We start from the raw sequence: 18,417 nt of genomic DNA, 5'->3' as shown, positions 1-18,417 counted from the left end.
CTTTCTTGTATTTTGACCCTATTGCAGTCCACTTCTCTTGTACATTGTATGGTAGCTTGGAGATAATGGGGTTTACTCCACGAGCAGTGTCCAGGTAGCTAAGGCCAGGTAGGTGGGTGTCTGCCTTGGCCAGCTGGAGCTCTAACAGCAGGTCACTGAGCTCTAGGAACTTTGAACTGTCCTTGCTGGATATTTTTGGAAAACTCTGTAGTCGCTTAAACAGTGCATCCTCTATGGCTTCTGGACTGCCAAAGTTTCTCTCTAGCCTTTCCCATGCAGCCATGAGACCAGCCGTTGGATTACTGATATGTACAGACCTGAGTCTCTTGACACGCTCTGTGGATTGTGGTCCTAACCATCTGATCAGCAGGTCCAGCTCTTCCGCAGCAGTGATGCCGAGGTCACCAGTTACGGTTCTAAAGGCACTTTTCCAACCTCTGTAATTTTCAGGTTGGTCGTCGAACCTTGTGAGACCGGTTTTAGTAAGTTCACGGCGAATCATGTACCTTGTGAAGTCGGACATGTCTGTTCTTTCTGACTTAGGATGCACAATTGTAGGCTGAGCGGTGTTGTACATAGAGGTGGAGACGTCTTGGCCTTGAAACATGGGGAAGTATGGAGTGGCATATGCATTTAGTCCAGCAACTGGTTTGGTGGGTATAGTTTCTGCTACATGTGGAGGTGGCACTGTGTGGTTGTCGAGGGTATAATGACCTTGAATGCAGGATTCTGTAAGTGGATCGGCATCCTGGTGCTCTAGAGAAGCGTCAACACCATCAAGAGTGTTAGTGATGATCTGCGGTTCGCCATCTTGGCTTAGCACGTAGTCTCTTGTGCGTTCAATAGGGTCTTCTGCCTCCATTTCACACAAACTGATGCTGTCTCTTTGACTCCCACTGACAGCCTGCTCGAGTACCTTTAATTCTGCCATGGCTGTTGCATGCTCACATTCCTTCTCTAGAGCTTCCTTTTCCGCTTTCACGCGTGCCGCTTCTGCATCCATTTCTGCTCTCTTTTGTGCAGCAGCTGCATCCATTTCTGCTCTCTTTTGTGCAACAGCTGCGTCCATTTCTGCTCTCTTTTGTGCAAAGGCAGCTTGTACCTAAGTAGTTTCAGCCTTAGCACGTGCTCTTATAAGCTGCTCAGTAAGAGTAGAATATTTCGATGAACTTGACCTAGATGAACGTTTTGAGAGCTTACACGATTTGGATGAGCGAGTTGATGCATCTGGTGTTCGTGCGATTCTAGCCTCTATCTTGGCTTTAATGTCACGTACAGTGCAGTCTCTATCAGAATTAAGCTGCTGGAAACCTTGCAATTCGTTTAAAGTCTCTGGGAGATTCAGTTTCTTCAGGAGAATAATGTATTGGTCACTCTTCTCCATATACATTTGGTATGCTGTGCATAATTGTTCTAGGACTCCCTCTGGTGGTAACTCATGAGAAGCAGGCCTTGATGCAGTGTCTATATGACTCAGCACTTTCTTCCATACTGAAGACACATCACTATATAATTCACATTTTGCAGTCTCTAAATTCTCCATGACTTTCCATGTGGGTTTGACTGTACGTTTTCCCCTTTCGCTAGATGGTGGATGGGGGTCTGGGTCTCTTTCCTGTGCTTGTAAGTCTGGTAGGGACATTGTATTCCTTGCTTCAGACATGATTAGATTGCAGGCAGGAAGAGTTGATGATGGGGGTTATACTTCCCACTGTTCAGCAACAGGAAATACACAGACACTCTGCACAGAGTTGATACTTTGTATCTAATGCTGGAGCAGCTGCAGGGTCCTGTGTAATGATGGGAGTTATATTCCTCTCTGTTCAGCTGCAGTGTGTGGCTTCTATGCACGCTGGGGTCTGGCTGGAACTGGGTTACAATCTTTTTGGGAAATGTCCTTTTCCACTGAGATTTAGCACAGACCTTGAGTTACTGTCTCTGAAGGCAGGTTATTCCTTTTTACTATTCTGACTCATGGATATGTAGAACGTATGGTGCCTGGATAGACCTCTCTTTCTGGGCCCCTTCCGTATCGACCTGTACTCACGTTCATACCGATTAATCAGACAGCTTAACTCAGCCACGATCTCATGTAAGAAGACTCCAGGAAAAGAGGGATGCTTTAACTGAAATTCTTGTATTATGATGAAAGCAGCAGGTAAAAAGGAATATTCTTCAGAGGACATGTAACAGGATGCATACAGATGGAGGGACGATCACAAAATGGAGAATGAAGGAGGGAACAAACATACATCACAGGACTACAGGGAGAGAGTTGGAACAAAATACAGGGAAAGGCAAACTTCTGCCTAGCAACAGAGATGCAACACAAACAATGCAAATATTAAATGATTTCCCAAGTCATGGGACATGACACTATCTTTTGTATTGAAGTGTCAAAAGAGCCTGTTCATTGTGAAGAGAGAAGATCTGGTGTGAAATCACATTGTGTTATTAGCTGGGTATAGAGGTGTTAGCTGTCATTGTAAATCTGCCTCTGATGATAAGGAGCCTGCTGAAAACACTTTCTGAAGGAGAAGAAGTGTATGTCTAAAAAGTCCTAGTGGCCATTGTGAAAATTGCAGGGTGACTAAATTTTATTTTTTTTCGATAAAGCTCATAATATTACTAAAAATAAATTGCCAAAATGTTTTTACTAATATATGTAACACGAAACTTGATTTAAACAAGTCATTTTCTGATGATCGCTTCCCTTTAAGCATCATATCATCATATGCTGTTGGCGTGTATTTGGTATCATCTTTTTCCTTAAGAACACAAACTTGGATGCAGTAAGGAGGAATATGGGAACAGACATTATGTCCCATGGCTAGTGTTTCCTTTATTCATTGGAAATGTTTTTATACAATTACAAGCTTCCGCGCAATAATCGAGCAGGGAACACATATAGAAATGAGAACAAGGGAGCAACTTCTTACAAAAGCCATAGAGCAGACTCCAACTAATAAGAAACAATCTCTATTTATACCTTAATGCTTACACATAATAGTCTTACAACTCAAGTTCAGCATAATTAGAATAGTAACATACTATTCAGAAGTAAAACTCATTCTGATATAATAACATGTTCAGGCTTTTTTACGCTAATTTACAACATAACAATCAACATCTGCTTTCCACAGGGCTGTTTTATATGTGATTTTATTACTATGTTATTTAAAGCCGAGCTCCAGAAATCTTCTGATTGCCGCTCTTAACATTCTACTCTCTGCAAAACTGACATGAATGTTTCCATTCTTTTGATGCATGTTCCCTTCTTCTGCTTCGTCTCTATGCCCTCCAGAATATGCGCCTTTTTATTGCTTCACCTTACAACTAAAGTCAACTTACAGCACAAACTATACCAAAAAAACAGAAATCGTTTACTAGGCAGACAGGTCTAGGAAATACTGTGACAGGTAAAGGGAACCTATCATCAGGTTTCCCCTTATTAAACAGCTGCCACCTCATTATATACTTCCTAACTGAGATCCTAACAATCCATCCTGTGTGCCCCTTCGGCCAGGCATACCACTACATATGATCTTTATACACCACCAGGGTAATCAGCGCTCATCAGTCCGATGGGTGGGAACGGACCAACCTCAGCGCTTGCTAACCTGGCCCCATCTATCAAAGGCAGAGGGTCTGGTTAGCAAGTTCACAGTAGGCATCGAGGTTGTAACATCAATGACTTATAGACCGGGATTGCATGAGCGTATTTCACGGTCCATATGTGGTCCCAATGTCTGCAGTGACCGCTGGCCTCCTGACCCAAGCTTACTACCTCATGGACACATATGATGCTGTAGGTTCATGTCAGGAGACACGCAGTCAATGTGGGCATTACGATCCATATATGTATGAGTCAATATATGTATGTATGGGACAATAGCACCAGATCTAACGAAATCGCTCCATTATGAATGATTTCCAACTGCACCTAAAGAGGTTAGGCTAGTTTCACACTAGCGTATGGAGGAGCTGCGGATGGATGTGAACTTCCTCCGTGAAGCTCCGCCCATGGTCGCACCTCCTCCGGTCAGCTCCGCCTCCGTAGGCATGCGGCCTGCATACCCTATCTTTAGCATTAGGTACGCAGGCCATGCCGATGTACATGGATGCCTCCGCATGCGCTGTTTTGACGGTGCGGCGACCTGCGCCAAATGCAACGTATTGCATTTTGGTGCGGTCGCCGCACCATCAAAACGACGCATGCGGAGGCATCCACACACATTGGCATGGCCTGCGTACCTAATGCTAAAGATAGGGTATGCAGGCCGCATGCCAACGGAGGCGGAGCTGACAGGAGGAGGTGCGGCCGTGGACGGAACTTCACAGAGGAAGTCTGCATCCCTCCGCAGCTCCTCCATACGCTAGTGTGAAACTAGCCTTATCCAGCCTTAAAAAATATTAAAAAATGCTTCAGATGTGATGAAAAACTAAATAAAATAAACTCCTCTTATTGCCCGGTGATCCAGCACAGACGTTCCAGCAGGGCATCCAGTCTTTCACTTTATAGGCCCTATGCAAAATGCTTGTACATATGTATGAAGTGCACTGCTGGAGCTTCGGTGCTGGATTGCAGCGTCCTTGGGGAGGGCGAAGAAGAAAGTAGTGTTCATTTGTTAGTTTGTCACTTTTTTATGGTTGGATAACCCTTCTGCAGTGCAATCCACATTGAAATATAGTATGCACCATTTATTGCAGATTCACTGCGGACTACTTCTCGTAGAAAATTTGAACAGGATATATCAATTGTGAATGTGCCCTAAAGATACTGTCCTGGATAATTAAAACATAAATGCTTTATTTCAGTTTTGGTGCCACACCTGTCCTGCACTGTTTCTCGTGTGGCAGCTCAGCTCCTGTAAAATGCAATACCACACACAACCTGAGGACAGGTGTGGCACTGTTTTTAAAAGAAAAAAGTCAGGAGCGGTTTAATGCAGTGTGAAAGGATCAAAAAGTCTGTATGAAATAAAAACAATAAAAACTAGCATAAAAATTTAAAAAGTAGATATGTGGTCTATGGATTGATGGCTGTGGTTCGACATCTAGGGAACTGCCTCAAATTAAACTTCTTTGAAAATTACTAAAAATGTTAATAGTGTTTTTACAAGCTATATGTAATTGGTTTGACTACTGTTACTATGTTCAAATATTTATTAATCTAATTTCACTGGTTTTGCAGAGCCAAGATGTATAAATAACGCATGAATAATGTTTCTTATGGTTGGGGAGTGGAGAGGTGTGTTTCTTCAGTGTTTACCTGGTTGTTATTGTTTTTCTCTTTGTGTTAATCTTTATAATTCAATAAAAAAAAATTAGATTTTAAAAAAATAAATTTTTTTTAAAAAGTTGGTGCTAATGACAAGCAAAAAGTGACTGATACCACAGAGGGGATATGAAAATTAACAGGAAACCATAATTTTGAATATGGATTTGACTAAAAAGGTAAGTCAAGATTAGTTTAAGAGAGCAATGTATTTGAAAAAGATTAATGTCACATTTGATCTTAATAACGTCTATTCAGATACTTAAGAGAGCATCTCAGATATGTAAGGCTATGGGCCCACGTAGCGTTTTAAAACGCACAATGAAAACCGGACTCCTTCCCAGAAATCGCGCGTTTTTTTCCCGCGTGATTCCACCGCGATTCTGTTCGCGATTTTGCCGCGATTTTCTCAAGCACTTTCCAAGCGATTTGAAGCTTCGCTTGGAAAGTGATTGACAGGTTGGTCACACTCGTCAAACATAGTGTTTGACAAGTGTGAGCAGCTTTTCACTATTGAGGCCGCCTATGCGGCCTCAATAGTAAAAGATAAAATGTTAAAAATGATAAAAAAATAAAAAATCGGGGTATATTTACCTTCCGACGTCCCACGCTGCCATCCTGGGCCTCAGCGTTCCCAGTGATGCCTTGCGAGACCTGTGATGACGTTGGTCTCTTGTTACTATAGCGATCTCGCGAGACCACGTCATCACAGGACCTTGCCGCAAGGCATTACTGGGAATGCTGAGGCCCGGGAATGCAGCGCGGGACGTCAGAAGGTAAATATACCCCGATTTTTTATTTTTTATTCTTTTTTTTACAGGGGTATGGTACCCAGGGCCTGGAGGACAGTCTCCTCTCCTCCACACTGTGGGTACCAACCGCACATGAGACGCTTAACTTCCCGCATGGTGGGCATAGCCACATGCGGGAAGTAAGCGATTGTCATGCATTCCTATGGGTGCGGAATCGCGGAAATTCTTTGCGATTCCGCACAAAAGAATGACCATGCTGCGATTTTTTCCGCGATGCGATTCCGCCGCGAAAAAAAGCGCAGCATTAGCACAGCATGTGCGGAATGCCATAGGAATGCATGGGGGGCATCATGTACAAGATTTTTAAACGTTTTCGCACCGAAAATCGCGGCAAAAACGCTTAAAAATTGCATCGTGGGCACACAGCCTAAGAGAACTCCTCAGACACATAAGAGAGCTCCTCAGATACATAAGAGAGCACCTCAGATATGTAAGAGAGCACCTCAGATATGTAAGAGAGCTCCTCAGATATGTAAGAGAGCTGCTCATTTATCTAAGAGAGCTCCTCAGATACATAAGAGAGCTCCTCAGATACATAAGAGAGCTCCTCAGATACATAACAGAGCATCTCAGATACATAAGAGAACACCTCAGATATTTAAGAGAGCTCCTCAGACACATAAGAGAGCTCCTCAGATACATAAGAGAGCACCTCAGATACATAAGAGAGCACCTCAGATAAGTAAAAGAGCTCCTCAGATATGTAAGAGAGCTCCTCAGATACATAAGAGAGCATCTCAGATACGTAAGAGAGCACCTCAGATATGTAAGAGAACTCCTCAGATATGTAAGAGAGCTCCTCAGATATGTAAGAGAGCTCCTCAGATACATAGGAGAGCACCTCAGATACATAAGAGAGCACCTCAGATATGTAAGAGAGCTCCTCAGATACATAAGAGAGCTCCTCAGACACGTAAGAGAGCATCTCAGATATGTAAGAGAGCTCCTCAGATACATAAGAGAGCTTCTCAGATACATAAGAGAGCTCCTCAGATATGTAAGAGAGCACCTCAGATACGTAGAGAACGCCTCAGATATGTAACAGAGCTCTTCAGATACACATGAGAGCTCCTCAAATACATAAAAGAGCTCCTCAGATATGTAATAGAGCTCCTCAGATACGTAAGAGAGCACCTCAGATATGTAAGAGAGCTCCTCAGATATGTAAGAAAGCTCCTCAGATACATAGGAGAGCACCTCAGATACGTAAGAGAGCACCTCAGATACGTAAGAGAGCACCTCAGATATGTAAGAGAGCTCCTCAGATACATAAGAGAGCTCCTCAGACACGTAAGAGAGGATCTCAGATAAGTAAGAGAGCTCCTCAGATACATAAGAGAGCTCCTCAGATACATAAGAGAGCTCCTCAGATATGTAAGAGAGCGCCTCAGATACGTAGAGAACGCCTCAGATATGTAACAGAGCTCTTCAGATACACATGAGAGCTCCTCAAATACATAAAAGAACTCCTCAGATATGTAATAGAGCTCCTCAGATACGTAAGAGAGTGCCTCAGATATGTAAGAGAGCTCCTCAGATATGTAATAGAGCTTCTCAGATATGTAAGAGAGCTCCTCAGATACGTAAGAGAGTGCCTCAGATATGTAAGAGAGCTCCTCAGATATGTAATAGAGCTCCTCAGATATGTAAGAGAGTGCCTCAGATATGTAAGAGAGCTCCTCAGATATGTAATAGAGCTTCTCAGATATGTAAGAGAGCTCCTCAGATACGTAAGAGAGTGCCTCAGATATGTAAGAGAGCTCCTCAGATATGTAATAGAGCTCCTCAGATATGTAAGAGAGTGCCTCAGATATGTAAGAGAGCTCCTCAGATATGTAATAGAGCTTCTCAGATATGTAAGAGAGCTCCTCAGATACGTAAGAGAGTGCCTCAGATATGTAAGAGAGCTCCTCAGATATGTAATAGAGCTCCTCAGATATGTAAGAGAGCTCCTCAGATATGTAAGAGAGCTCCTCAGATACGTAAGAGAGTGCCTCAGATATGTAAGAGAGCTCCTCAGATTCAAAAGAGAGTGCGTCAGATGCGTAAGAGAGCTCCTCAGATATGTAATAGAGCTTCTCAGATAGGTAAGAGAGCTCCTCAGATATGTAAGAGAGCTCCTCAGATATGTAAGAGAGCATCTCTTATGTATCTGAACAGATTGTGTTAAGATGCTGCGTGCTATGAATCATTCTTTACCGAAGTGTTCACAGGCTGAGATGTAAAGTGTCACACCTGTGATCAGGAGTGCGAACTAAAGTATGAAGTGTTATTTCATTAAGTATCACAGTGATTAAGCAGACATTATCCTGAAAGGTTACTATTTCATAATTCCCCGTGTGCAAGAAGGTTCTCATCTTATCCGAGCTGCTAAAAGCTTTATTAAGTGGCTAAGTACATTATTCTTACCTCATTGCCTCTTTCAGTTGTCCTGATGTAATCAAAGTCGCACACGACAAAAGCAGTGATATAGGTTGACATTTTCAGCGTAGTGTTAAATGTTGTAACAGTCCATTTTATTCCATCATCATCTTCCTTTTCGGCCGCAGCTAGAGAAAATGTAGAAACAAGTACCTGTTTGGTGGAGGTGATTGCTGATAAAGGGATTTACTGTACATATTGATGAATGCATGGGTTCACTTGTTCCTACACAATACTGTAATGTTTACTCAATGTGCTCAGTAAAAAAAAACATCGATTCTGACATTGTTCATGTTGTATTAGTTTAGTTTGATTGTGTTTGTCTGTAATTTTGACTTAGGTACTGATCTGTCCACATTTTATTAGTAATACAGAAATCTAGGTAATCCCTTCACCCATCCACCTGATTGTCTGTCCCACTCTTCTCTTCACTTAATCATGGTGTCCTTATATCCAGACTGGTCATCCTCCTCTTTATTCTCTTTTGCCAGCATTATGATTGTCAGATTTCACACTGCGTTTTTTTATTCTGTGCTCTGACATCAATCCCAATCAGTTCAGCATCACAATACCAGCTAAAACCAGTGCCAATTCTGCCTGTTGTGGGGACAGTGAATTTTTCCTTCTTTTTCTTACAAATAAACTAATAGATTAAAAATGTCCTTAATTTTTTCCAGATTAACATATCGAAAAAAATATATCAAGAGACATAGAAACTCAAAAATTATATTAAAAATGGAGAACCAAGAGTCCATAAAGCTAAGATAAAATAATAATTTTATTGTAAACAATAATTTAAAAACACACATACGATATGTTATTTCAATGAAATAATCCTAGGGAAAAGCCGGTAGGCTACTGCAGCAACAAAAGGGTTACACTGTATTTGAGTAATGCGTTATACCGGAGTCACATAAATATACTGTCACTGTGTATTGTCTATTCTCTAAATTAACATATGATATTAAGTCAGTATTCGTGAGTACATCACATGGTAAAAAACTGGTGCAGAATATATTTTATTATTATTTCATCTTTTTAGATCAGCCAATGGCATAAGATCAGATACCTGTATTTGAATTATCTTTAATTGTTATTTTATCATAGCTTTATGGCTCTTGGATCTCCATTTTTTGACACGTTATTATAAGTTTATAGTCAGAGAGGATAAATGTGTTTTTCTTAATTAGAACTTGGCAACAAGAGATGTCTAATCATCATCAGTAACTGTAAAATGCGTTTCTGTCCCCCTGTTAGAGAACTTCAGTGGTATGGTCCATGCAGTTTGTCCTACGGCTAAGTCATCAATATGTAAGTCAACCCCTGTAATAGTTTATATTCAGAATGCAACAAGTGTAGCTCAATGGACCCAAATTTTGTCCAGGTACCAAATGCAAAATATCGACTGTTTTACTGTACATGGGTAAAATATGCTCCTCTAGGTGAGCTTTAACCCCTTTATGATCTTCCTGTCTGCAGGTAAATGTATGGAAAGGGTTGGTGGTAGCCAGTGGTTTTCTTTTTATGAAAAAAAAACCAAAGGACAAATAGCAGATAAATAAATCTATATAATTTATTATGCCTGCAGAACCACTAGTAGTCCAGTGCCAAGACTTAGCTTCATGTACCTGAGAAAGTGTGGTGGGGAATGGGTTTATTTCACTTATGAAAGTTTTGCTTTTTAGTGGAATAAAGTTTTAAAGTAACAATTAAACTTAAACCCTGCAATAACAAACAAGGCATTGTGTCAATCATTCACCTTTATCATTCAACCTCAATTCTGACGAAAAATTAAAACAATGAACATAACAATAACATGTTGGACATACCTATAGCTGGCATGTTAGATAAAGCCACAAAGCTTGAATTGTGCACAATTCTAGTTTTAAAAGTTGCTTTAAGCGCGGGTTCATCAAAGCATGGGTAAACTGTCCTAGCAGACGTCGGCTCCAGTTCTGATGCAACTAGGACCCTGTGAACAGAAACTGTGATAGTGATCATGACCTCATGCAGCATGTGTCTGAAATGTTCTGTACAAAACACAGAAAGAATCTCATTAAAACCAGGAACAATAGAACGCGCTATAACAATTAGATGAACAGGTGAAATTTGTACATATAGTCTAATTGTAAAATGTTGAAAAATAATTCCGGTGGTATTATTTCTATTTAAATGAAAATGGAGAAAATGCATTAATATGAAACTTTACATGTAATCTATCAAAGAGGACCTGTCCATTGCCATTAACCTATAATTGTTGTATCTGTTCTTCTGAATCTAGCAGGTAATTTTCATTCCTGTGCATCTCCATTCCTGAGATATAACTCCTTGTTCCATTAATATAAATCTAACCTTGTTAGCCAACTGAGTGTGACCCCACAGATAAGAGTTGAGGAACATGTTCCTCAGTTCAAAAGAATATACTATTAAGGGCCATGTCTCAGGAGCGTTAAAGAACAGGAACCAAAAAAACGCCACAACACCACCAGATTTAGGAGAATAGCAGTGTCAGGATCCTGTCAGTGCCGGCGTGCAGCCTCCGCTGAGCAGGGACTCACCCGCACTGGAGGGGGGCCCGGGGTCAGGTACAGCCGGAAAGTACAGATACACAGGACCTGTGGATGCTGAAGTTTAGCAAGCAGTCACAGGACCTACGGTCATGTGACTGCAAGGGGGCGGGGCTTAGCATCCTGCTTTCAGAGATGGCAGGACACTATACAGAAATACTCAGAGTCAGGCAAAACGGAGGACATACACAGAGATATCAGTAAAGTACCAGGGATGAGACAGAATGGAGAGTCAGGGCCAAGCAGAAGTCAAAACCAAACAGACATAGAAGGTACCAAGCAGAATCCAAAGCAATATCCAGAGAACAGAGCGAGTCGTACACAGAGAATCAAGCAACCAGAACACAGCACAAACACACTCAGGGGTCACCACACAATGCCAAGGGCGAAAGAATAGCTGACAGGGATTGGAGTATCTCAGGGCAATAAAAGGCTCTGCCTGAACCAAAGAGAGGCCACAATAAAGAGAGGCCACAATAATTAACCCCAGGTGTGCAGGTCAAAGCCTGCACTGAGCTCAAGACATTAACCCCTGACGTGCAGGTCAAAACCTGCACTGGGATCATGACAAGCAGCATTCAGACCATGGAACATTACATATTTGCGGTAAGTAACAGGCTCTCTTTAAGGCCGTAGGATTGTAAATAAGATTGTCTATGACTATATTATGGATCCAGCCATTCAGTCTAAAGTCTTCAAAAGAGGCCATATCACATTGTATTATTGATCATTGGGTGGATCACTCCCCTCATGTCTGGACATTGATGATATATCCTAGTTATACGTCAGCTTCTGGCTTGTTAACAAAAAAACGGCGAGCATAGCGCATCTTTGTTATGAAACACAAATTAAAGAAGTCCTTTTATTTAGACTTCATCAGAGACATCTAAGGAGAAACACGACTTTAGGCCCATTTACGCAAGTAGAAAATCATCTAAGAGATCAACAATAAGTTCAGCCTAAATGCTCTGTACTCAATGGCAGACTAAAATTTACCCCTATCAAGAATGACGTAATAAATTGTCATGTGTGATCATTTACTTGCTACATTGGAAAAGTCGGGCGGAAAAGTCATTGAAAAAAATGTTAATGAGTTGCATAACGAGCAACCAATTTCCATTTACATTGTACAAATAACAAACGAGCAATGCTAATTATTTTGCTGAATGAGCGTTTTTACACATATCATTCGGGTGTTCGATCCATTTACATTACACAATTATGGTGAATGATGAGTTGGACGCAATAAAATGATTATCTACTCGTATGAATAGGCCCTAGCTTGTACAAATATATGAGGCCTATATAAAAATACTGCGAAACGCTGTTCCATATAAAAATATCCTTATAAATCAAAGGGAAAAAAGGTTCAATTTCTAGAGGTGCCAGTCTTTTTTTTTTTTTTTTTTTTTACCATGGGCTTTATTAATCTGTGGAACAGCCGACCTCAGGAGTTGGTCAATCATTGCTTATTTAACAAATGTCTAATGGTACCCCTTCCTTTCATTCATATCCACTTTATCCCTTTTTAGTTTAATTTGGTGGATATTATTATCTGTTATATTTAAAAATTGCTTACACTGACATAATAATTTTTAAATTGTGACATAAAATATTTTAGAAAGTTGTGTAATTTCTTAATATGTCAATGCTTATAATGTGAAATCCGCTGGAAAGATTACATCCATTATCTAAAAAAAATTGAACACAAGTTTACACAATGACTTTGATGTAAAGCATCTGCTCAGTTCAGAATCACCAAGCAGAATCCAAGTACACCCCATTCCTCAAATGTATTTGGGGAATGAAAAAGTACATTTTATCACTGCCCAATTCTAGCTGTAAAAGACCTGATATACCGAAGAGAAAGAAGGCTAAATGAAATGGAGTGAAGGAAATGTGGAAATGACCTGGCATTGTGCTATGCTGTAACTTAGATTCATTTCTCATGTAAATTCTTAATGAAAAAAAAAAGAAAATTAAAGCTACTTTACAAATAGTTTTATGTAATCATTGAAACATACTTATGTGTACATTTCGCTACTAGAACAAGGAACTTTAATCCTTTCCAAATCTGTGAATAATGCACCGCAGTGTGAACATTTCAGGATTTTTGCCTGAAGTTTCATTGAAATAACAGCCAATGTGGGCACTTAACTCTTTATTTTATATTTTGTACAATTTCTTTTTTTGTCCAGAGCTATAATTTTAAGATTGTGCAGTGATTGCAGACATTATTCTTTGTGAGCTAATGACTTTGCACCTTGTAGAGTTTTAATCCCATAACCCATTAACTATGGATTATTGTATATCATTTATACAACTCAAAGTAGATCAGACTTTATTTTCTGGAAACTTGCCTTTCTAAAGTAGACTTTTCACATTTTTGTTTAAAGCTGTATTACTTTGTCAATCAATCTGAATACTCAAGGGTCTCGAGCAAAAAATCATATAAAAAAACCCTATAAACAGGTAAACTTTATTATTAAAAAACCCCTTGGGGTCACACCACAAAAAAGACGACAAAAAAACAAAAACCAAAAAGTGTCCACCATTATAAAAACATATGTGGGGGATAACCTAAGTGTCCCTGATCATGTCTATTACTTGCTCCTTCCTTGCCGCGGAGGTTGGCACCCTAGGGGGAACGTTGTGGCGCCCCCGCTCAACGGTGGCTATTCCTAGGGGCCCTGTTGCACCCTAGCACCACTAGGGGATCCCTTCCCCAAAACTAAAGGTACCCCTATCGATAACAGAGACAAACCTATAATAAGGAGGACCCTAGACTCCACAATTAAACATACTTAGGAACACATACACATAGCAAATAAGGTGGTTCTTAGAACATGCATGGTGGCCTCTCTGCGGTTAAATGATAGGTAAACATCCACCATTGGAGCTCTCAATTGGAAATGTATGCACTTCAGCTATTCCAAAGGGCCAAAAAGTGCAAATGTAAAAAATATAAATAATATAGATGTTTATCAGCAATGGGCAATCATTTTCATCCCACCAATTTGTACACAATGATTCACAAATATATATAATGTCCATATGGAAACATAACCATGAGAGACCCAATAGAGCATGCATCTGAGATCCCAATCATAAGGTATTTATCCACAATGTCAAACAATGAGTGCCATCATCATATTAGACAAAATATGCACAGATATCATTAGTGGAATACTTGATTGGATATACTAATACTCATCATATCCTCCACCGACTGCCATGTAGCCTGTTACGCCTCAACGCGTTTCGCCCCATCTGGGCTCATCAGGAGGCCCGATCTCCAATTGACTAGTGTCCTGCTGTGGTCTAGTGGCTGAACTGCCACGATATCCCTCCATTTAACTATACCGCCACAGCGTGCGCCAGCCCCGAACGCTATGTAGGGACACGCCCCCTGTCTTCTTTGTGCAGGTCTCACTCACCCAGGCATCATGCTCAAATCCATCTTTCCACTGCTCAAATCCATCTTTCCATTGCGCATGCTTCATCTCACGCGCATTCCTGTGACCGCATATAGCAGTTCTCGTGCCACAAAAAGCGACACCAGTGTAGCGTCATCATTCCGCGTCCCGCACCAGTGGGCATCTCGCACCAAACGCGCGTGCAGCCTCTCCATCTGCATCCCGGAGCTGACACAATATTTCCGGGTCAGAGGACATATCTGTCACTGCGCATGCTCCATAAGAAAGGCAATGTCAATACTGCGCTCATGATAAGTGCACAGACTCCCAGCGGACAATGATAGTAAAGGATGAGCAGCTACCAGCACGCATGCTCCCCAGGCATGAACAATGCACCCATCGTACCAGCACGCATGCTCCCCAGGCATGAACAATGCACCCATCATGCCAGTTGCGATCTCATGTCCCATGCACAGATACACGACAACACCACATTCAAGAGTCAAGAGTGCCACTGACCTGCAAAGATATTTCTATATGTCTATATAAAACACAGATCCACATTCGCGAACCCCATAAAGATATATAACACGGGGGTAAACGCAACATTTCCAACAATATGCAGTATCTTATAACTCGGTAGTTCATTACATACCATCCAATACATCTAGAGGACATAAGGATTAACACCCTGTCCCCATTGCTTCTGCATATTTGGTTTTTGTTTTTTTGTCATCTTTTTTGTGGTGTGACCCCAAGGGGTTTTTTAATAATAAAGTTTACCTGTTTATAGGGTTTTTTTTATATGATTTTCTGTATTACTTTGTGTCATTAAAACCGTCTTTGCACATAAGTGGTTTCTCTGCGTATCGTAAAATAAACACTTAGAGTGCTATCTCCAATAGTCAGATGTCATCTATACAAAGACTGATTTACTAACACACTAATCCCTATCCTGGGAACATATGTTAGAAATTCATACATTGCAGGATATTTATAACATATCACAAATTTGGAAAAATAAACTCCAAATACGAAGCATTCCATTAAAATGCAATTTATTTCAATATATTTTTAAAAAAGACATACAGAATAAAATAAAACAAAATGTCTCCAAAATGAGACGTCACCAAAAATTATTTAAACTACTATCAAGGCTAATAATTATAACCATTCAATTCAGAATACATAGTATGTTTTTTATATTTTTGATATATGCCAAATAATAAAAAGAGACTAATACACTTTATATTTAGATTGGTATGTATATCAAAAAATCAAACCATATAGAGACAAAGTCTAGCTATCAACTTCATAGTCATATATTATTACCAAAAAATAGTTTATACGTATCAGCAAAGACCAGCTCCATGATCACATAATTATTCCCAGCAAAGAGATTCTAGATATAAAATAATACAAAATGTATATTAGGCACCTAATAAAGGAATTAAATTTATACCTGATAGTGTATAATGGTGGCGTCTCAGTACCCCGACGGGCGTTTCACGGTCTGCTTCTTCCGGGGACCCCATATTTGGAGTTTATTTTTCCAAATTTGTGATATACTAATGGTTGGAAGTGCCATCTATAATTTCTTTGTGGACAAGTTGGATTAATCTAGGATATTTATAACACTGAGTCATAATGTGATGAGAATTTTTGGTAAGACAAAAAGGTGTGTAAATGTTTCTTATCCTTGGGTTTAAACAGTGTGGCTGCCACACAATTAAAACTGTAGAAATATCTAAATACCAAGGAATGATGATCTTCCCGTTAAAAACAATTGCCACCACACTTTACAAGTTAATTGGACTTAATTGCAACCATTAGAAAATGAATCCAATCCAAACTAAAGATCAGATCAAATCAATTTGATGCAAATTAAATTCATGCAAAATTTTATGAAATTCGCAAGTCCCAACAAATTCGAACAATTTGACATTTGATTTGTGCAAGTCGCCAAAAAAATTATTCACAGTGGGCTTAAATTAATTCAAGCACAAACACATGTGCTAAGCATCTCTGGGTACTCCTTCAAGACTGTTGGAAGACCATTTCCGGTGACTACCTCTTGAAGCTCATCAAGAGAATGCCAAGAGTGTGCAAAGCAGTAATCAAAGCAAAAGGTGGCTACTTTGAAGAACCTAGAATATAAGACATATTTTCAGTTGTTTCACATTTTTTTGTTAATTATATAATTCCACATGTATTAATTTATAGTTTTGATGCCTTCAGAGTGAATCTACAATTTTCATAGTCATGAAAATAAAGCAAACTCTTTGAATGAGAAGGTGTGTCCAAAATGTTGGTCTGTACTGTACCTAGAATTTCTTTTCATATCCTTTTGGGCAAAGGTTTACACATTGGGTTTGAAAGATTGTCAGAATGTCATTATAGTGTTGGACAAAATACATTGTGAAATATAAAGTGGCTATGGATGGGGTAATGTAAAAGAAAATAAATAAACCCAAATAATGGTTATAAATATGCCAGAATCTGTGTCACTAAAGGCAACAGAAACACCACCACTGGTATCAGCCGTCTGAGCCGTAGGACTACCAAATGCACGGTCTCAATTGGCCTACTTTAACGTTGGAAAACATGTTAGTAGGGAGGAAGCAAGAGGCGTTATGAAATATATGGCATATTGCTTTGATATTGTAACCAGTGCTCCCACCTCTCTTATGTCATTTGGTTTCTGAACTCTGGCTTACATATTATAACAGGATGTATACATACTAGAAAACACCATGTACTTTTATCTTGTATATTTTTTAAAATCTGATTAATATTCTATTGATCACTTTTTTTATTTTTCATTCAGTCTGTAAGCCATGATTCTCTCTTATATTATATAATAATAATAATAATCTTTATTTATATAGCGCCAACATATTCCGCAGCGCTTTACAGTTGAACAGTTTCAAACACAACAGTCATAAGTAACAACGTTAACAATACAATAATTAAAGCGAAATAAGACGACCCTGCTCGTGGAGCTTACAATCTACAATGAGGTGGGGGGGATACAAAGCACAGGTTTGTATTTACAATGATGTATTTACAATGACGGTCCAGCCATCTTCAGGGGGTGGGGGTTAGATGGAGATAGTGAATGGGCTACACACACACAAACATGACTTTGATTACTGAATGTGATAGGCCGCTCTGAACAAATGTGTTTTGAGCGAGCGCCTAAAACTATGCAAATTGTGGATGGTCCTAATATTTTGGGGTAGAGCATTCCAGAGGATTGGCGCAGCACGGGAGAAGTCTTGGAGTCGGGAGTGGGAGGTACGGATTAGGGCAGAGGTTAGTCGAAAGTCATTTGCAGAGCGCAGCGGTCGGTTAGGCCGATAGACAGAAATGAGGGAGGAGATGTAAGGGGGTGCCGCACTGTGGAGAGCTTTGTGGGTGAGAACAAGTACTTTGAATTGTACCCTGTAATGAATTGGCAGCCAGTGTAACGACTGGCGAAGAGCGGACGCGTCTGAGAAACGATTAGCCAGATGGACAACCCTGGCTGCTGCATTAAGGATAGACTGGAGAGGGGAGAGTCGAGTGAGAGGGAGGCCAATTAATAGAGCATTACAGTAGTCTAGGCGGGAGTGGATCAGGGCGACAGTGAGAGTTTTTGTTGTTTCCATGGTGAGAAAAGGGCGGATTCTAGAGATGTTCTTTAGGTGTAAGCGGCATGAGCGGGCAAGAGATTGTATATGGGAGGTGAAGGAGAGATCGGAGTCGAACATAACACCCAGACAGCGCGCCTGCTGCCGGGGTGTTATTATGGTGCCACCCACAGAGAGGGAAATGTCAGATTTAGGGAGGTTAGTAGATGGTGGGAGCAGAAGAAGTTCAGTTTTGGAGAGGTTGAGTTTCAGATAGAGAGCAGACATGATGTTGGAGACTGCAGACAGACA

The 18,417-nt window shown here is 40.4% G+C and overlaps 1 protein-coding gene across 3 annotated transcripts in view; it reads right to left on the bottom strand.

The window, feature by feature from the left end:
* The window catches only part of LVRN (laeverin), a 225,498-nt gene that overhangs the window by 139,026 nt on the left and 68,055 nt on the right, over window positions 1-18,417 (bottom strand). For all 3 annotated transcript variants that reach the window (XR_012221962.1, XM_073553307.1, XM_073553353.1), the window contains exons 2-3: window positions 10,341-10,483; window positions 8,500-8,639 (exon numbers count right to left, since the gene is read on the bottom strand). Coding sequence is in view for 2 of the 3 variants with exons in the window: in XM_073553307.1 (XP_073409408.1) it covers window positions 8,500-8,639; window positions 10,341-10,483 (283 nt within the window). In the remaining variant the exon portion in view is untranslated. The remainder of the gene's footprint in view (window positions 1-8,499; window positions 8,640-10,340; window positions 10,484-18,417) is intronic.

This window comes from Dendrobates tinctorius, unplaced genomic scaffold, assembly GCF_039654945.1.
Source record: "Dendrobates tinctorius isolate UK_male_01 unplaced genomic scaffold, ASM3965494v1 ptg000003l, whole genome shotgun sequence".
In the NCBI taxonomy this organism is placed as follows: Eukaryota; Metazoa; Chordata; class Amphibia; order Anura; family Dendrobatidae; genus Dendrobates; species Dendrobates tinctorius.
The sequence above is the reverse complement of the archived record's forward strand: the minus strand, read 5'-3'. Positions and strand labels throughout refer to the sequence as shown.